Below are 20,501 nucleotides of genomic sequence, written 5' to 3'. Positions count from 1 at the left end.
TCATTGTAATCTGGATTATACTAGCTACTATCTGAAATTTTTTTTCACTCAGTATAATCTGGGATGATATCTAGTGTCATCTTATTTTTTCCGTATATAGTAGTTTCATTTGACACGCGGTCACAAAAATGACTATAACTCGAAAAATATTCGGAATCTTCATATAAAACTCTAGATACATATTTTTTAATGTATAAACTTTGATTTAATAAAAAAAATTTTTTTTTTTTTTAAATTTCACAGTGGCTATCCCTCTTAATATCATCAACCTCGCGACCACGCCAGTCCGATAAAATACGTATCATGAAATAAAAAAAAAAAAAAAAAAATAAAGACAAATCAATTGATGTGCGCGGATACAATTATTATGTTAACGACACAGTATTTCATATTGTTAATGACAGTGTTCCGTAACGTCTACTATTACAGATTTTTTCCAGCCAAATGAAAAGTATCCGATTGCCGCACCGAATACTACTGCGATGCAAAGCCACACGTTGTACGTCATGAATATCAGCATGAGAAAGTACGACAGAATTATTTGTATGATGTGTAAAAATGTTTGGAAAGTGTGCATCCATGACAGCATTGTTGGCCTGGAACATAAATTAATAATTATGTTTATAAAATTATTAATATTTATTTTCTAAAACAAAAAAATCTATCTAATAAAAAATATATACATAAAAAATAAAACATCAACAGATTATTTTTAGACAATAATATTTTTACAAAAGTTTATAGTAGTCATGCATGTTCGTGTAAAACAATACAATTAAAAAGATAAAAATCATGCTTTGATTGTATAAAAAATTAAATAAAATTGATAAAATTAAATAAAAAAGATAAAATTGATGCTTGAATAGCTTAAGAGCGGTTGATAGTTGATTTTCAAACGAGTTTTGCTCATGAATAAGATAAAATTTTGAAAAAAACGCTTCGCTCTTCGATAGATAATTAAATTATCTATCGAAGAGCGAAGCGCTTTTTTAGAAAATTTTCATTTATTTATGCATAAAATGCGTTTTAAGATTCCATAAGTTGTACAAGTATGACAGAGATACTTTCGTTTGTCCAATAGAGGGCGAGAGAGAGAAAAAATGTAAACCCTTCTTAAAGAATAAAACAGTCAATAAAAAAAAAAAAAAGTGAAAGGTACGTCATGCAGGCAGAGTAGCTGTAAACAAAAACAAGTAAATTATTTCTACTCACGGTTGCCTGTGAATAACTTCTCCAACCATACTACAACGTTAAATATAATATGAAAATTACAGTAATAATAGAATTTTATCATATAAGTTATTATGTTTAGTAATAAATTAGTAACATTATTTAAGTTAAGAATTTTAAAACTTACTGTACAACGCGACCGTCTTCTGCAGTTACGTTTTTTTCCTGTGGCGACGTAACGCTTCTGTATTGCAGCGTATTGTATGTTTTCCAAAACAAATATTCTCTGTAGTACTTTAGTCCTTCGTAAAGTGCGGCCATTATAATAATACCTATCATCGAGCCAATTAAGCCTCCAAGCGTTGAAATTTTCCAACACTTGAAGAGAATTGTTTCGTCATATCCGAAGTGGAAAGCCATCTAAAATATTATATTAACTTTTAATTATATAACATAGAACCACATTCATACGTACAAAAAAAAATTAACAAACGACTTGTGGTAATCAGAAAAAAAAACCGGAAAAAATTTTTAAGTTATGAAAAATTCATATTATTTCATTTAAATTATTATAAAATAAAAACTATAACAATAATAATAATTGTATCACACCAACAATTTTCCTGAGAAACAAGCACTCCCAGAATGATCACTCCATTTTTTTTTTACAAAAAAAAATATTTTTTTTTTTTAATTTTTAATTTTTTCTAGACTGGTTTATAATATTTTTATAGATATTTTCCTGACTTAAGTAATTGAAAATTTTTTTAGTCAAATTTATCTTTAATGACAAATTTAAAATATGAATTGAAAATAAATTGTTTATGCCTGGAGGGAAATACAGGCTAACAGTATTATGAAAAATTAGATAATTAATTGTTGTATTAGACTGGATAGCCAATAAACTGAAAATTTCAATGACTTACGTCAGGAAAATATCTATAAAAAAATTATTATTATTATTTTATAATAATAATAATATTTATTCATTTAGCCATCACCATTCTTTTGTACAATAATTAAATAAATTTTTCCATATAATAACAATATTTATAATATAACATTTACTAATACAAATTCACATCTTTAGTACATATTTTAATGAAATAATATGAATTTTTCATAACTTAAAAATTTTTTTCCGTCAATTTTTTTCGAGATTCATGACTTGTATTATATAATTTTAATTAAAACATTGATCATCATTATGACTTCCATGGTCAATCGTTCTTAATTATCGAATCATTATCATTTTTACCATCATTCCAGACATATCGTGCATGCCATGCATGCTATGGTGAGACATCGAGTCTGGATCACTGGCAACAACTTGAGCCATTTGATCCATTTCTGAATGACCTCCGTGATGCATGGAACCGTGGTCCATGCTATGATCAGCCGATCCGTGATTCATATGATCATGTAAATGACCCGAAGCATTGAAATGCTCCATAATATGATCGTGCGACATTTCTGAAAAAATTAATTTAATTTTTACAGACTTTTTTTTTCTCGTTTTTTATTTTTTTCATTAATTAAATTCTAATTAATTTCTCTCTTAAATTAATGTTATTTAATTTTAATACTCTCTATTGATGTATGTTGATTAATAAATAAATAAATTTTATACAATTCGACAGAATATTAAAGACGTAATTTAAATACATTTAAAAACAATCTTATCAACTTTTTATGAAAATACTTTTTTTTATCTAATTTAAAACTGCGGATAGTATTAAAAAAAAAAAATACTAATGTAGTAAAAAATAAGTAAATAAAATATACTATCTATTAAAGTATTATAATACTTTTACCTCAAGTTGGCTTTAAAGTTTATCAACAAGGAGAATCGCTACCACAATTTATAAAATAAAAACCACAACTGTCAGATATAAATTAATAATATATACGTTTAAATTAAAAATAATTATTTGGGTTATTGCTCAATTATAATAAAAATATAAATTAATATTTTATGAAAAGAATTTAATAGGACTTTTTGAATGGCATTCCTCTATAATCAATACATACTTCAGGAGTTTTATCATCATCAGAATTTATCTATTTATTTGCGTCACTAAATCAATGATACAGATTAAAATAAAGTTGATTTTTTTTTAGATCGTCGATCTTATTGATATCAATTGAATCAATAAGACCCATGTTACAATTAATAATTTCATCATGAGTTGGAGAAATGGAGAATGTCCATACAGTTATCTTTCTTCAGCAGTCAAGCTAATGTAAAGCTAAAGATATATTACATGTAATGAATGTAAGAGAAATATGTGAGTTCAAGGATGTGATTTTATCCTTACCAGTTTTTAACGAATACAAGTAGAAAGTACATACGTGGAATATTGTAAACACGTATTGGCAACCAATGAGGAAAAAATATACAATCTTGGTATAATTATTCCGCGAATTTAATTTTCTGATTATTGAAAAAATTATGTTGGGTTTATAAGAAATTACTTAGTTTATTATTTCCTTATTTAATACAATATCTAGTATTAAATTGCTAGATATCTTATTGATAAGAAATGTATGAGATATCAATGTGTGTAAACGCGTAGTTAGTCTACGTAATAATAATAATAATAATAATAATAATAATAATAATAATAATAATAATAATAAAATTCGTGAATTTAAGTTAAAAAAAATAAAAATTAAATTTAAATAATGAGTGACTTAAGAATGAAAATTAATTTAGCAGATATTTTTTTTTATTTTTCTAATAAATAAATTACTGGATAAAAAATAGAGAAAAAAAAATGACATTTAAAAAATTTAATAAATTAAAAATGCAAATTTTCGGAGCAAATTTTTTTGTTAAATAAAATTAAAAAATGATTAAGTGACAGCTAACTTTACTATCATATTTAAGATTGGAAGGTCATTAGTACGAATGTCAATGATAATATAATTTAATAATAAACTTACTTTAGTGTTTAGTAATGCAGGTTATATCACAATGTATTTTTAAAAATATATATACCAGAAACGGTTGTCACAATAGTCCAATAAGAGAATGTCTGCAAAAAATCTCCGGTACTGTTACTTTTTACAAAGTAATGTTAATGTCTTGAGAAGTGACTGGAGAATGGATTGCTTTTGTAAAAATAAAAACTAGCACAACTTTCCACTCCAGTTTTAAATTTAAGTAATTATATTGTATTGTTGAATTATATTGTAACATGAGCACCGTTTAAGAGACTGCGGAGTAATAAAATCTGGTGAATGGTGATGGTGCTCCTGCTCCTGCTGACTAGTTTCTATGCAAGAAGAGGTGGTAGATGGTAGAAATCAAGACTTGGAGTTGGAGCCAGCCATTAATCTTGGTGGTGGTGATAATGTTTATATAATGTTGGTGTGCTGAGAAATTTTAACTGTCAGTGTGTTGGTCTGGTCACATGCCGCATGCCGCGGATATAACGACATCAATCGATCAACATTGCAAATATTTTCAATAGATTTTCTGTCTTGATACAAGATGGCGCGCTAAAGTTTTAAATTCACTGATTTTTTTATCTGCAGTCGGCAAGTTTTCTTCAGAAGAAATCTAGGCTTGTCATTGGGGGAAAATTAGGATTTCAAATTAACGCGCGCATGCGCAGAAAATTATTTCAAGTGTTGTGATTGGTGATAGACGCCATTGTTTTTTCTGGAAGATTCATAATAAACTCATCAGCTGACTTGTCAATTGTCATTCTTATGAATTTTAGTGTTTTTTAATATTAAAAAATATTTTAAATAAATTTAAATAATGTCTTTTATGCCGCAATGGCCGAATCTTCGGCCGAGAGCTACGGATCCGCTGTGGTTCAATGTTGACAAACCTATTGATGATGAAGAGGAGGTAGAAAAACTTGAAACCATGAACCAGGCATGGGTATGTGTGTTTTTGTTATTATTATATGGAATTAAAATTAAATTAGCTGATATTCAAACATTTTTATAACTTATTTTGTTGAAAAATAATTTTTTTTAAATTGACAAAGTTAGCCGTCGCTTGACCATTTTTTAATAAATGAGTTTGCTCCGAAAAATTATCTATAAAAAATTGCATTTTTTAATTTTCTAAATGTCAATTTTTTTTCTCATTTTCTTTGACATAATTTATTTGTAAAAAAAATTCTTATAATTATAAAATATCTGCAGAATTAATTTTTATTAAAAATTAAAACAAAAATTTTCACAAGTAGAAAATTTTAAAAATTAAGGTAAAAGACCCAGTTATTGACACTGGCCTAGTTGATTGACACTTGCAATTTTATTCTAATTAAAAAAATAAAATGTTCTTAAAAAATCAATTATTTCAAAATTTATAATTCAAAAATTATATTTATTAATTTATTAGAGTCGATTTGTTTTATTTGATTAAAATAAAATTGCAAGTGTCAATAACTGGGTCTTTTACCTTTTATACGTGGAATTTTTTAAAAATAGTTTCTTAGTTCTAATTTTTAATTTATTATTGTTATCGATAATCTATTTAATTTTGAATTTAAAATCTTATTACGTAAAGACTGTTAGTAATTGCTGTAAGCTAAGCTTTAGAAGCAAAATAAATAAATAAATAAAATAAATTTTTAATTAATATGGAAACAAAGTTAGCCGTCTAAAAATTTTTATAATTTTTTTTATTGAAAAAATTATTACAAAAAAATAAAAAAAAAATTAAGTGCAATTTTAAAGAAATATTTTTTAGTTCTAATTTAATAATTAAAAATTTATTATTATTATTGATGTTTAAATTAATTAACATTGTATTATTTTTAATAATTAAATTAATGAAGAAAACATTAAAAATCATTTTTTATTTTATTAAAATTAAAATGTAATTTAATATTTATTTTTAATTATTTACAGAAAGATCGTGTCAAAGCTCTGTACAGTGATCAAATTCCTATCGGAAAATCAGCAAGTGATGTAAGTGAATTTTTTAAATAATTTAAAAAATATTTATTTAAGATATTTATTTTAAAATTAGTTCCGTGGCTCAGAGGAAGAAGACGATGAAGAAGAGGAAGAAGAAGGCGAAGGTGAAGAAGAAGAAGAGTCGGACACTCATGAAGAAGAAGAAGAAGAGTTTGATGAGATTGACATGGAAGTCAGCTACACTCATCAACAGCAAAGATCTAGCCCGACTGACACCCCTACTGATCCAGTTTCCATAAGAATGGTGACTACTTCTCGCTACTCATAAGAATAAAACCATTTCCTATTTACTAACTTTATTTATTTATTTAATAATTATTAAGAAACAAAGTTTATAAAATTAACCAATCGTCGTAAATAATAATGCTAATTTCTAGATAATAAAACTTGTGATAATTTTACAGATGTGAATCCAGACGTAGTTAAGTAACTCCTGATCCTGAATGAGAATATTCTCATTTATCCTACTGATCCATTGGTAAGCAATTTCCTTGAAAAAAAAACTATTTTTTAAACAAAAAATAAATAATTACATTAATAAAATAATAAGAATTGGAATATATTTTTAATTTGTCGTTGTGGTTTATTATTAATTATTTAAAATAATATATAATTAAATAGATTTATTACCGAGTGAAACGATTAAAAGGATATAATATTTAAAGCCGTAAAAAGAAGGCTGTCTTAAATGTGTTGTGTATGCAAAAATGAAGGTGCGTATTTAGGATTTATTTTATTACAGCGCTCTGCTCGTTAAATTAAAGACAATAATTAAATTGTCATAAATCGCGGATGATTTTAAATTTGAATTTAAAAAAGCTTAAATAATGAATTTTTTTTTAACATCCGATTACTAAATTGCTAAATAACTAGTTGCATACGAGCATTATTATCAAAAGGGGGTATGCTGGTCTGGAAGCATGAATTTCAGGTAATTTTTCGAAGTGCCGTAAAAAAAAGGCAATCAATATTTTTACTATCCATTTTTTTATAAGTTATTTACTAGCATTACAAGAATACCGAAAAAAATAAAAAAAAGTGTGTGTGTGTGTACTTATGTACGCACGTAAGAAGTTATACTTCTTTGGTGTAACAAGATAAAAATCTTTCTAAATTTTTTATCTATCGCGTTATCTTACGTTTGTAGAAAAAACGACACTAAAAATAGAAAGAAAGGTATTTAATATATTGAAAGTTTTATTATAACGCGTTATCTAGTTAAATAAAGTTTATTTAAATATCATAAAAAAATTATTTCTACATAATTAAAAAAATCTGGAAATCGGTTGACCGTGGAGGCCAATCCTAGAACTTCGGGCTAAGTTTGCATTTCAAGCATCTTGAAATATGTTTTTTGATTAATATTTGAGCTTTTCAAGCTCAAAGCACAGTTTTTCACATTTTATTAATCAACGATAACTTTTGAATGTGTCGTTCGATTTTCTTTTTTAAAAAAGCATTCGACGCAGTTTTTCAAGAAAAAAAAATGTATACATAGTTTTGTTATGATTTTTTCACACGCTTTGCAGTTATTTTTAAAAAACGTAAAAATTCAAATTTTTTTTTTAATTTCTTCGGAATGGCTTGCTGAATTAACTCTTAAATCTAATCAGATATCCGTTTTGATAGACCCTTTCTAATGACGTGTCGTAGAACTCAATCGGTTGATTCGTTTTTGAGAAACCGTACGACAAAAATTTATTGACACACACACACGGCCGGACACCTCGGCGGGAATAATCAGAATGGCTTCCTGGGACCTCAAAACATGGACATCCGATGAAAACTTGACTTTTAAAAATCGGACCGAAATCAATAACTTCCCATTATTGAAAATTTTAAATTTTCTTAGCGGGAAGTTAAAAATATATATTTATATGAAATATCGTGAATACAGTTGTCAGTTCTCACGCAAACATATACGTAGATGTACTTATTTTTATTTTGTTGGTAACTTTTTTTTAAAAAACTAAAATGTTAAGTAGCTAACTTCAGGGTATCGGTTTTTCGTGACGGTGTGCGCGCACATCGCAAAAATTTACCCTCATTATTTTTGCCTAACGCGCCAAAAGAAGTATAACTTCAAAAAATAAAAAAAGTTGAAAATTAAAAAAATTAGCAGTTGATGAAGTGGGGGAGTCTCAAAAAATTGGCACGTGACCATGCCCACGATTCCAACTTTCCTAGCAATCAGAAATAAAAAAATAAGAAAGATTATTAACCCGTTGAGGACACATTGGGTCCAGTGAACCCCAGGCGAACTTTGAGGCAATTTTAAATTTAGAAGGAGATTTGTAAATGAGTCTTATTGTGCAATCTGTTATCGGTTGAAATCTACGTAATAAGTTGTGATACGTCACAAAGGTCTCCATGCTGTTAGCCTCATTTTAAGCGACTGATCGAAATTCGTAACTTCAAACTTTAGAATAAATATATTTCTTTCAAACTTCATTAAATATTGATTTTTTTCTTTAAAATATATTGTTTTCCAAATAAAATGGCGTTGGTTTTTTTCGATATCGTAAAAATCAAAATTCCTGTGACTTTTTTTATAAAAAAAGTTTAGTTTTTTTTTTCTAAACGATTTTTTAGTATTTTTAAATCATTAGAAATTAAAAATAGCTTGTAGATATTTGGAGGGAATGTTATACTAAAGTTTGGTGCCAATTATAAGTCAATACATCACATAGAAAATGAACGGGTTAATCAACGGGTTAATCTAGAGTAATGTCGCTATGGCATGAACTACGGTCATCCCCAAATTTCAATTTTTACTATTTTTAAAAAATTCGAAAAAGTACAAAAAATATTTTTTTTTTTCAGGCCATTTTGTGAAAAATTTTTTTTTTCAACTTTTTCCTAGTTCATGCTATAGCGACATTACTCTAGATTAATAATATTTTTTATTTTTTTATTTCCGATTGCTAGAAGGGTTGGAATCGTGGGCATGGTCACGTGTCAATTTTTTGAGACTCCCCCATTTCATCAGCTGCTAATTTTCAATCTTTTTTATTTTTTTCTGTATTCTTGTAATGTTAATAAATAACTTATAAAAAAATGGATGGTAAAAATATTGATTGCCTTTTTTTTACGGCACTTAAAAAAATTACCTGAAATTCATACTTCTAGACTAGAATACTCCCTTAAATAATGAATTTTTTTTTTAACATCCGATTACTAAATTGCTAAATAACTAGTTGCATACGAGCATTATTATCAAGTTAACTGGGCAACTAGTCTCTACTCCGGGAATTTACATGAGCATACTACACTAATATAAAGGCAAAGTAAAGCCACGGAGGCATTCAGGCTGAGTATAGGTAAAGCAAAAGCTGAAGCTGAAGGTAAAGTGTAAGCAAGGGCTACTTATTATTATGTATTATGTTAGAATAGAAGAGAGTTAGAAAAGAGTGTATGGTATGGTTTGGTATGGTATGGTATGGTATGGTATGGTATCTTCCTCACTGGATTTTCACCTATACACTAGGTGTGTGAAAGTATAGTACCTATAGAGCGCGTCGAGTCTTTCAGCGAGTAACTGAAGTAAAGCCAGGTTGGTGCCCCCGGTAGGGTGAACGAACGGCAACGCTCAGGCAAAAGCGATCCCAAGCAAAGCACCTCCGCCTCTTCTCTTCTCTTCTATATACTCTATACATTCACACAACTCTGTCCTCCGCGAAAGGCCTTCGCCTCTGACGTCACGGTATTTAAATCAGCGAAAAAAAAACACGCGAAAAGTTAATTAATAAAAGATAAACATTAATACTAAATTATATACTTATTTATTAATTTATATATCAAAATAAAAAATAATAATACGGGTTTAAAAACCCAAATAAATTTCTCTACTTAATTTCGCGGGCAAATATAATAACTGGTTTTGTTCCTCGAAAATAATTAAAGCAATTAATGAATTTAAATGTTTTTAACAATTTAGATCGAGATGAAATTTCTTTCTTTGATCTTCGAGTTTTAATATGAATGTTTGAATGTATGTATTTTTTTTTCTTTATGTTTGTATGTATGTGTGTATTAATAAAACCCCTTTCACTCTAAAACCTGTGTGAGGTCTAAAGTAATTACGAAACTCGGTCCGAAAGTTAATCTTAATATCCAGAGTAGAATCCTAACCTGCCTCAAAAAAAATAAATATTAAATGTTACAGCATAGAAGATAATAAACCGCGGGGTTACTGATGTCTGGTGAAGAAGTTAAGAACCGGGGTACAGATGGATCGATGTTATGTCGGAAGATTTGTATGTGTGCAGGTGGAAGAGTTTTTAGAAAAAAAAATACGAAGTTATGAAATGAAGGAATGTTTTAAACTGTTCATGAAAGGTAAGTTAACATTTTTATTTTTATTTTTAAATTGATTTTTTAATAGATCAAAAAAATAATACTAAATAATTAATACATTCACAATATCATCTATTCTATTTTACTTTATTTTTATTTTTATTTTTGGCCTTATTTTCATTATTTAAATTTATATTAAATTCAAATATCACTTAAAATATTTTTATAAATAAATAAAAAATAAATATATAATTTTATATATAATCTTAAATAAAAAATAAATAATTTTATAAATAAATAAAATAGGTTTGTAAAAATTAAACTGATAAAAGGATTTGTTTATAGTTAAAAATATTTGTTAATATTTAACAAATCATTTATTAGAGACCACTTAGTCCTTAACAAATATTTCTTAGTATTTAAAAAGATTTATTAATATTTAATAACTGAATATCATTATATTTTAATACTCAATATATTTTAAATACTAAGAAATATTTGTTTAATACTAAAAAGTGGTCTCTAATAAATAATTTAACTATTAAAAATTTTTTTTTAATACAAATAAATCCGTATTAATTTTACGTGAAACTAGTTTGTAATAAATTTAATTTAGAAAATATACACGGTTAAAAATTACCGGTTTCCGGTATGGTGTGAAAATTATTACCATTAATGGTGTAATAGTTACGTAGCAATATTTAATTTTATAATTGTTGAAAATTGGAGTTAATTTTTCAATGAAAAAAAATGTTTTTTTATTGCAAAAAAAAATTTTTATTAATTTCATTGCAACTTTCATTTTAAAAAAAAATCTTTCACTGAGAAAATTTCACACGATCAACCTTTTTACAGTGATTGGATAAAAAAACTCATAATGATAATAAAAATAATAGCTAAGTATGTAAAAAGAGTTTGTTGTGTACAAAACAAACTGCGTTTAAGTAAAGAGAAAATATAATTGAGTGTAAGAGTAAAAGATGACAATAATGTTGGGTAACAAGCACGAGGGTTGCAAAGGGGTGAGACTTGTTATTATTATTATTGCAATAATTATTATTGTTACAGAAGGGGAAAACTTAGTGGCCGGTAGTTAAACTAAAGAGGGAGAAAAGAGTGCAAAGTTAACTCTACTCGATAGATCGGAGCCTCGTACTCCTGCATATATAATATATAATAGCCCAAGAAGACTGGAGGATAGTGGATAGTGGATGCTGGATGCTGGATGCTGGATGCTGGATAGTGGATGAAATGAAAGCAGATGAAAGAATGAATAGAGGATAGGAGCGGTTCGGAGCGAGATGAGAAGTGGATAGGTGCGCACGCGAAACAAGGTCGGGGAAAGAGTACTGGAGCTTCGCTGAGAGGAAAAGGTGCGCAAGTTAACCAAAGAGGGACGCCGCGAGACGTCCAAGAGCGAGACGGACAGTAGGAAAAGGCAGAAACTTTGCCAAGCCAGAGAACAGAGTAGAGTCAGCCCAGAACTCACTCTTGCTCGTATCGCGGCTGGTTCGCTCTTATACTTTACTTCGGACTTATATTACGTTAACAGCCTACACGAGATACGCGTGGTTAGCAAGGCTAAAGTGTCGCTGCAAAAGACCACGTGCCGTTCGATCGCCGGCTAGTTCATTACTGTTGTTATTTTGTGTTTTAGTTGTTATCACCGAGATCTACCCACCTACTGCTGTCTGTTTTCAGTGTTTGTTGTTTCCAATTTTTTAAACACTTCTGCCAACCAACACGTGGTGATTTTACAATAAATGGTGACTTATTAAGTTTGGAAATTTACATTCATTAATTATATCAAGCTTTCATTGAGGAATTACGTTTTATCAACCATCAGTGGATCATTGCTGCCTTCTTTCTCTGAAGGTAAGATTTTACATTTAATAAACATTAATAAAAGTAATAATAATACAGTTAGCCGACGTTTTAAATTTTTTAATTTTTTTTTCATCTATTAAATTATAACAAAAAAAAATTTTTTTTAAATTAAACTTATAGCTTTCCAAGTTTTTTACAAATTAAATTTTTTTTTAATTTTTTTATAATAATTTTTTCAATAAAAAAAAATTCTAAAAATTTTTAGATGTCGGCTAACTTTTCATATAAAAGTAAAGTTAGCCAACATTTTTATTTTTTTTTTAATAATTAAATTAGAAAAAAATATTTTTTTTTTAATTGCACTGATAGTTTTTAAAGTTTTTTACTAATGAAAATTTTTTTGCAATTATTTTTTCAATAAAAAAAAAATTCTAAAAATTTTTAGATCTTCTCTCTCTGAAGATAAGATTTTAAATTTAATAAACATTAATGAAAGTAAAGTTAGCCAACATTTTTATTTTTTTTATTAAATTAGAACAAAAAAATATTTTTTTAAAATTGCACTGACAGTATTTTACAATTAAAAATTTTTTTTAAATTATTTTTTCAATAAAAAAAAATTCTAAAAATTTTTAGATGTCGGCTAAATTTTCATTAAACAATGATATTTTAGTTTAGTTATAATTAGTTCCATTCAATAGAAACAATCCTCAAGATTGGATAATTTAAATGAATTGGCTTGCGCGAATAAAAAGGGAGCTTGTGTAATATAAAACCAAGTACGGATTTTCTCGCGGTATTAAATAGAGCTAGAGGAGGTACATTATTGAGTATTGTTGGGTCCAGGTTAAGATAGAACAGAGTGGGTAACGTTGTACTGTTTGCACCGGCTCTGCGGGGTCTCTGACCGGGCGTCCGCGCCTCTCAACTCGGCTCTCTGGTATAATACTCAATACAGCAAGCTTGTGTGCTTAAACTTGTCGACGTTCTGCAGCATCGTCGTCGAGCTGGCCATTATCATACATAACACATTACAGATATTACAAATATTCGGTATAGTAATATAAGCGCGATCTAAAACTTTTCGCTATTAAATCTCAGTCGTCATTGCTGTAAAATTTAAAAACCGCAGAAAATCATTTTATCTCAAGTGACTATTGCGTCATTTCAAATTGCGGTGTTTTTATTCAGCTTTCTTAAATGCATTTAATTGATGATTTATATTCATTGTTATTCAGCAAAATGTTTTATTTTTATTATTAATGGAGTAAAAAAAAAAGAAACAAATCTGATGGTTTAAAATTTAAAAAGTTGTTAAAAATCATGAGAAAGAAAAAAAATCTCCGGTAAATTTCTCCGTGAAAATAAATTCAGATGTTTATGTAGTATAGCCGAGATAAGCATCACTCGTGCACGTGGAATCACTGTATATATACCATTACCTGAAAAATTTAATATACTTACTATACTTGTGTACATTGATACATACATGGATACTTTTATACTAAGTAATATATAATAAAACAGCAAACCAAAGTCATTTTTAGTGTATGGGCAAGAATATTCTGGATGAGAACTTCTCGAAGAGACCGTTACGTAAGAAACGATTGAATGCTCGTTCGCAAAAGCATAATAGTATACATCTAACTGACCGCTCTGTTCTCTGGTCTCTGTTATGCTGATGCTCAGTTCACGAGGATAAATTATTCCATGTCATTATTCATTACTATACATCGATATTAATTATGAGAAGAAAGTCCCAATGTGATACGATATCAACATCAAAACTTTTTTTTTTTCCAACTCCAGAATTAAAAAGTAACTTTTTAAATTTTAATTTTATTCTCCGGAATAATAAACAGTAATTTATTTTTTTGACTTTAAGTTTAATATATTACACTGATAGGATTTATTTGTATTAAAAAAAATTGTTAATAGTTAACAAAGCATTTATTAGAGACCACTTTTTGGTATTAAACAAATCGGCTGTTTAATTTTAAAACACAGTAACTGCGAAATTTTTATACCTGATTTTTTTTAGTATTACTGCATTTTTTATAACTTTTAGACCTTAATTTCAAGTACTTTTTCTTAAAAATATTTATATTCAAATTTTTTATCAATTTGGCGCCCAAACTTTTTTTTGATAAGAAAAATTTTTAAAAATTTTAAAATTGGCAATTACTGCGCTTTGAAATTGGGCAGCTGAAATATTTCTTAGTATTTAAAATAATTTGTTTGTACACTGAAAAAAAAATTAACTTGATTCAAGAGCAAAATTCTTAAACCAAGAATATAATTTTGAAGAGGGTAATTGTCTTGAATCAAGACGAAAAATTCTTGAATCAAGTAAAATTTTCTTAAATCAAGAATTTTTCTACTCAAATCAAGAATATTAAGTTCTTCAAAATTATATACTTGATTCAAGAACATTTTTTTTGTGGATTTAATAAATCTGATATTAATTTATTAAATATTAATAAATCTTTTTAAATACTAAGAAATATTTGTTGACTAAAAAGTGGTCTCTAATAAATGATTTATTAAATATTAACAAATATTTTTAACTATAAAAAATTCTATCAGTATAGACTTGATTAATTTAAAATAGATGTATATTTATTTATATAGATGTATTTAATGCGTTAATTTTCTCCCTTGTCTGTGGTCTTCCTAGGTGGTACTATTTCGCATTGCTGCTTAGAATAGATTGTGCCGATTACCCAGACTTACTGTAACAACGTCGTGTATTAGAACTTACATAGTCAAATTTATATCTATATATTTTTGTGAATGTATGTTTATGTATATCTACATCTATATATATAAATATACATAACTAAATACTATACGTGGAATAATGCGAGACAGATGACGTCAGAGTAATTATAAATAACATGGAGAATTATTTGGACTGGGGATTTATTGAGAAAATAGAGTAGTCTAAACAAAATAATGTTAAAGCTGTTTGAAAAATAATTTTTTAATGCATCTAACGTATGTACGTGTGTACGTACATACGTACGTGTTATCTGGCGGTATTGCGGCTTAGCTTTCTGGTGAAACAGCTCGCCGAGGAACGGGCAGAGCTCCCGCTCAGGCAGTGCCCGCAAGAAAGAAACGCGCCCGACTCTGGTGCATTGACCGCAGTTGACCACACGTCATCAAATAAGTGACGTCACGAGCACTGCAGAAATTCACGTCACGGTCGGTTGCATCTCTATGGGAGTTATCGAAAAATAAAAAGGGTTTTTTTACGCGAATTAGGAAATTTTAATTAAATTTTTCCTTCAATCGACTTTGATTTTAATTACGATTATTTATTGTTGTTTCTTTGCCTTTCGTTTACATTATGCTGTACTTTCATTATGTACCACTGATAGGAACATATATATATATTATATTTATGTACTGTGTACTATACAGATACAAGACGATTTGAGCGATTGCATTGCTGTGCAGAGAGACAGCGAGAAAGTCGGCAACTTTCTCCAGTGGGTTTAGTTTGCACCACACGGGTCACCAGCTACGGACATTAAGAGCAAACGTTTGCTAGTATCATATACTATTATTTTTTATTTTATATTATTGTTATTATGCATTTATAGAGGTACAAGTTATCTATGAAAGCGCCTAGCACTTCAAGCTTTTATTAATATTATATCAAGTGTTAATAAATGCTTTTCATTGATACATTTAATGTGCCATTTAGTTTTTATTTTTAATGAGCGAATAATATAAAAGAGGTCACTTTTTCGTATAAATTACAAAAAATAATATTTATTCAAAATTTTTCAATTAATTAAATGCAATTTTTATAATACTAAAGTTAGCCGACATTTTTACTTTTTTTTTCAATAATTAATTAGAACAAAATATTTTTAAAAAATTTCACTTAAAGTTTTTCAAGTTTTTTACATATGAAATTTTTTAAAAATTTTTTTGTAATAATTTTCTCAATAAGAAAAAATTTTTAGATTTCGACTTTGATTTTCAATAATAATAAAGTTAGCTGACATTTTTTATATTTTTATTTTGCTTAATTTATTAAATTATAACTAAAAAAAATTTTTTTTAAATTGCACTTTTAGTTTTTGAAGTTCTTAACAAATGAAATTTTTATTTAATTTTTTTGTAATAATTTTCTCAATAAGAAAAAATTCTAAAAATTTTTAGATGTCGACTTTGATTTTCAATAATAATAAATTTAGCCGACATTTTTTATTTTTTTATTTTTCTTAATTTATTAAATTATAACTAAAAAAAAATTTTTTTTAAATTGCACTTATAGTTTTTGAAGTTTTTAACAAATGAAAATTTTATTCTTTGTAATAATTTATTAATAAACAAATAAAAATTTTTAGATGTCGGCTAATTTAATTTTCATTGATTTTCAAGCCAATTTTTTATTTTTTAAGAAAGCTGAAAGTTTTTTAAAAATAAAAATTTTTTAAGATTAGATAAAAGAGAAACTATTTTTGGTAAAGGGTTTTTTTAAATTTAATTTATATTGAACGCTGTATTATTTTTTAAAAAAATACCCGAGAGTTTAACGAACACTTGATATTGAGCAATTTGTTAGTAACATTGGCCCAAATATAAGCCAGTGATCCTAACAAAATGTGCGCGGCTTGCCGGCTCATCACTTTTCTGAGTCATATATATGTATATATCAGTATTAACTTAACTTAAGAGTATTATATGTATATAGTTATATTACGAATACGGAGGTGTCATTGACTGACACTGGCCCACAATTCGTACATTAACATCGGTTCACTGTAGGTCAAACTTTGAGCGACACCTACGTTACAGAGGTGCGAGTGATATAAACACTAACTAGTAAAACGTACGAGGTACATGTAATGTGGATAATGTATAAATAATCTGTTTCGCTATCTCCGATATAATTCGAGAAAAAGAGACATGATAGATTATGGGATTTTATATTTAGTTAGATTTACACAGTAAATATAATAGAGCGAAGCCGTATAACAGACAGCCGGTTGTAAAAAAATCAATTGTCAGAAAACAGAAATAATACGGTAATGTTTAAACTAATTAGCCGATACAAGATTATTTGCTTAGTGGGGACTCAGACTACTACACGGTGTATCGTAAAATAAAATTGAAGGATCGGAATTAAATCTGTGGCGAGTTACGTCACACGAGTTAATAAGTAATAATATTTTTTAGTGCAGTAAAATAAAATATTTTAAAAAGTTTATTTTACCTACTCGAGGTCGTTTTACGGATTAAAATTGTAATAGGTGTTATTATTGTAATAGCTCTATAGATTATATTGATATTGTTAATTTACCTTGTATTTTAACACCTAAAGTTAATTTTGTAACATTTTATTATGTTAAATATGAGATAATAGGAATCGTAGACCCCCCAATTTATATGTCACGGCAAGTCATTGGCTGATGAACCTTGACTATGTTACTATATGCCTTGGGCAAGTCCGTGCCCGTTGAAATAAAATATTAGGAATCTGTCGGACCCGCCAATTCAAGGTTGAATATTTAAAAACAAAAAAGAGAATGGCTTTTGATAAGTTCATTAGAAGAATAATAAACCAGGGAAATCAAGGCTACGCAAAAAAGACCTTTTAATTTTATATATTTTTTAAATTAAAGGTAATTATTAATTAAATATAATCGAGATATTTTTTTTTGTTTAATAAAAAATTAATTAATAATAATAAATAAGTTTTATTTGTATCACATGAGTGTGTTTTACACAGTAAAAAATTTTGCGTCAAAAAATTTAGTGTTAAAAATTTTTGTGTTAAATATTTAACACTTTTATGCGTAAATTTAACATTTATTCTATTGAATCAACAAAAAAAAGTGTTAAACATTTAATATACAAATTTTTAACACAAAATTTTTTGACGCAAAATTTTTACTGTATACAAAGTTTTTTACAAAGATTTTTTTTTTTATTGTAAAAAAATATCTCTCTATTCAATACTTCTATCTCTTATCTTAACATTATTTTGGTATTCACTATTTCTACTTTGCATTATAGTTTTTTATAATTATTTAATTATATTATATCTGTGTACCAAATTTCACTTATCTTTCTATTATTATCACTTCGATTGCTTATACTTATAACCTTTTATTTATTTATACACAGAAAAAAAATGTTCTTGAATCAAGTATATAATTTTAAAGAACTTAATATTCTTGATTTAAAGAAATTTTACTTGATTCAAGAATTTTTCGTCTTGATTTAAGACAATTACCCTCCTCAAAATTATATTCTTGGTTCAAGAATTTTTCTCTTGAATCAAGTTAATTTTTTTTTCTGTGTACTCTCATCATTTTTCATACTCTTTCGGACGCATTAAAAAATTAATTATTTAAAAAGTGAATTCTGTTTAAAAATTTTTTTTTTATAAATGAGCGCTAATTTAACTCCCTTTTCTTTTTATAAAAATTACAATATAATATGTAAATTCATTTTATAAAATTGTATCCATATTTAAGTTATAATGAATTTAATAACGCCATTAATTGACGCGGAAGAGCAAAAGAGTAAAAAGTGTAAAAAAAAAACGGAAGTAATGTAGATGGTTATCGGTAGTCTCGTTCTGTTCGGGAAATCATGGAAAAGTGTTTACTGCAGAACTTCACAAGTAAACGCGGGAAAGTATTTTTCAACGGCTGTTATTGGGTTTAGATGTTACGCAGACCCGCGGAAAATACTTGCACTTTCGTTAGAAAGTTTTGAATCGTTCACCATCCGTTGCAATTTAACCACGGACCTTCTCAAACGTTTTAATTATACATTTCCGTATATACCAGTATAGAACGCCATATATTTTTTTTTTCTAGTGTTGTGCTGACAAGTAAATCTATTGTGTGCTGCAGCAATAAATAATATATTAAAATATCTATATATAATGTGATATTATTCATTGTGTCTACTAGGCTACGTACCTAAATTAAATTCCAAGCGTCGAGTAGATTGTAATTTAAAAAGCTCCGCAATGTCTATAATAGCAAACACCTCTACGCATTCAGTACTGACATTGTAAACCCATCTCACTTGTTATGTGCGTGTATATAAATATAAAAATGATCTTGACATAATATTTAATAATCCTTTGACGAGTTAAAAGGAAAAAATCAATCAGGGTTACAAAAAATTATATTTTCAATTTTATTTATTTATTTATTTATTTATACTGCAAATATTTGATATTTATTTTCCAGTCAATCAATTCTTTTTTTAATTATCATTTATGATTTCTTTAATGGAAAGTAAACGTTCATTTTTTATAAAAATATAATTATTCCATTAATTTTTTATAGAAAAAATACATTATTTATGGAAATTCTATTTTTATCTAGCTTGTAAAATTTGAATTAAATTTTACATAATCTTTTTTTTTTAAATATAAAAAAAAATAATATTAAAATTAAAATTTTTTTTTTTTAAAGAAATTTTAACTAAAAAATTTCTACTTGTAAAAATAGTAAAAACTCTAAGAGCAATTTAAAAAAAAAATTTTCTAGATCTAATTTAGTTAAAAAAAAAATTAAATTTTTACTTCAAAAAAATTTTAAATATCTTCTTTTAATTTTTTCTTATCAAGCTTAATTTTCTTCAAAATTCCCCAAGCTGATTTCCTAAAAAAAAGATCTTTTATACCCTAAAAAACCAATAATTACTCCAAAAAAACCCAAGTCCTGAAGTTAATCACCAAAAAATCCTCGGTGTCATACAATAAAAAACCAATTACTACCTTACGCACTAAACCATATAAATTATCAATTGATACACAAAATTCTACCCTAAAAAATTATTGGGCAGTTAAGCATAGCCGCAAGACAATCATATAATAAATATCATAAAATATTAGCTGCACACATTTGATAAAAGCTGAAAAACTAAAACATTAATCCAATTAATCTGTCTTGTGTCTAGTGATTATTGATGCTCGATCTCTTTCAATCAGATAATAAAATCTGTAAAACTATCTCACTTAGCTCTACCTCTGCGTGTAGAGTTTCGAGTGTGTTTAGTAGTTCAACATTATTCTACATAGCGTAGTTGTAGTTGTAGTTGTAGTTAAAGTAGAAAATGTGTGAGCGCAACTCGGTGGCCGTGGCTATGGCCTTACTAGCCCCCTCCGTCTTACCGAATCCACGCGACGTGTGCACTGTGTGTATCGTCGTCGTTCATCGTCATTATCATTGTGTTTAATGTACACACTCACACAGATACACCATACAGGTACCTCCACC

General features: G+C 27.3%; 3 protein-coding genes and 1 long non-coding RNA gene across 11 annotated transcripts in view; 2 read left to right on the top strand and 2 right to left on the bottom strand.

The window, feature by feature from the left end:
- Positions 1-257: 257 nt before the first annotated feature.
- On the bottom strand, positions 258-18,773 carry LOC123273152 (high affinity copper uptake protein 1). 5 transcript variants are annotated; one of them, XM_044740412.1, is made up of 5 exons: positions 18,770-18,773; positions 2,429-2,671; positions 1,358-1,590; positions 1,213-1,242; positions 258-596 (listed from the first exon to the last, which is right to left on the bottom strand). In XM_044740412.1, exons 2-5 carry the CDS (start codon positions 2,639-2,641, stop codon positions 395-397), a joined length of 678 nt encoding a protein of 225 aa, XP_044596347.1. In that variant the 5' UTR covers positions 2,642-2,671; positions 18,770-18,773; the 3' UTR covers positions 258-394. The 5 variants fall into 5 exon arrangements, with proteins under 5 accessions (XP_044596347.1, XP_044596344.1, XP_044596346.1 ...); XM_044740409.1 differs by lacking the exon at positions 18,770-18,773 and adding an exon at positions 4,117-4,504 and having other exon boundaries at positions 2,429-2,643; XM_044740411.1 differs by lacking the exon at positions 18,770-18,773 and adding an exon at positions 4,172-4,504 and having other exon boundaries at positions 2,429-2,643.
- On the top strand, positions 4,628-6,663 carry LOC123273156 (anaphase-promoting complex subunit 15-like). Of its 2 annotated transcripts, XM_044740420.1 has the most exons (4): positions 4,628-5,065; positions 6,046-6,105; positions 6,167-6,358; positions 6,519-6,663. In XM_044740420.1, exons 1-4 carry the CDS (start codon positions 4,940-4,942, stop codon positions 6,522-6,524), a joined length of 384 nt encoding a protein of 127 aa, XP_044596355.1. In that variant the 5' UTR covers positions 4,628-4,939; the 3' UTR covers positions 6,525-6,663. The 2 variants fall into 2 exon arrangements, with proteins under 2 accessions (XP_044596355.1, XP_044596354.1); XM_044740419.1 differs by lacking the exon at positions 6,519-6,663 and having other exon boundaries at positions 6,167-6,515.
- The window catches only part of LOC123273146 (ecdysone-induced protein 74EF), a 114,092-nt gene continuing 100,116 nt past the window's right edge, over positions 6,526-20,501 (top strand). For 2 of the 3 annotated variants that reach the window (XM_044740394.1, XM_044740392.1), the window contains exons 1-4: positions 6,529-6,592; positions 10,280-10,452; positions 11,479-11,783; positions 12,068-12,285. The gene's annotated coding sequence lies outside the window, so the exon portion shown is untranslated. Of the gene's footprint in view, positions 6,593-10,279; positions 10,453-11,478; positions 11,784-12,067; positions 12,286-20,501 lie in introns of all 3 variants that reach the window. The other variant, XM_044740395.1, reaches the window with a different exon arrangement.
- On the bottom strand, positions 19,083-20,435 carry LOC123273162. The gene is made up of 3 exons (XR_006511268.1): positions 20,250-20,435; positions 19,191-19,298; positions 19,083-19,115 (listed from the first exon to the last, which is right to left on the bottom strand). It is a non-coding gene; the product is annotated as an uncharacterized LOC123273162 (long non-coding RNA).

This window comes from Cotesia glomerata, linkage group LG10, assembly GCF_020080835.1.
Source record: "Cotesia glomerata isolate CgM1 linkage group LG10, MPM_Cglom_v2.3, whole genome shotgun sequence".
NCBI classification, from domain to species: domain Eukaryota; kingdom Metazoa; phylum Arthropoda; class Insecta; order Hymenoptera; family Braconidae; genus Cotesia; species Cotesia glomerata.
This window is presented reverse-complemented; position numbering and strand designations above follow the sequence as displayed.

Bases quoted from the DNA above. Each gene is read 5' to 3' on its own strand.
- LOC123273156 (XM_044740419.1), top strand. From the start codon at position 4,940: ATGTCTTTTATGCCGCAATGGCCGAATCTTCGGCCGAGAGCTACGGAT. The intron at 5,066-6,045 runs GTATGTGTGTTT...AATTATTTACAG, and splicing joins AAACCATGAACCAGGCATGG to AAAGATCGTGTCAAAGCTCT. The intron at 6,106-6,166 runs GTAAGTGAATTT...TTTTAAAATTAG, and splicing joins TCGGAAAATCAGCAAGTGAT to TTCCGTGGCTCAGAGGAAGA.
- LOC123273152 (XM_044740412.1), bottom strand. From the start codon at position 2,641: ATGTCGCACGATCATATTATGGAGCATTTCAATGCTTCGGGTCATTTA. The intron at 1,243-1,357 runs GTAAGTTTTAAA...TTAACGTTGTAG, and splicing joins GAAGACGGTCGCGTTGTACA to TATGGTTGGAGAAGTTATTC. The intron at 597-1,212 runs GTGAGTAGAAAT...TTTATGTTCCAG, and splicing joins GAAGTTATTCACAGGCAACC to GCCAACAATGCTGTCATGGA.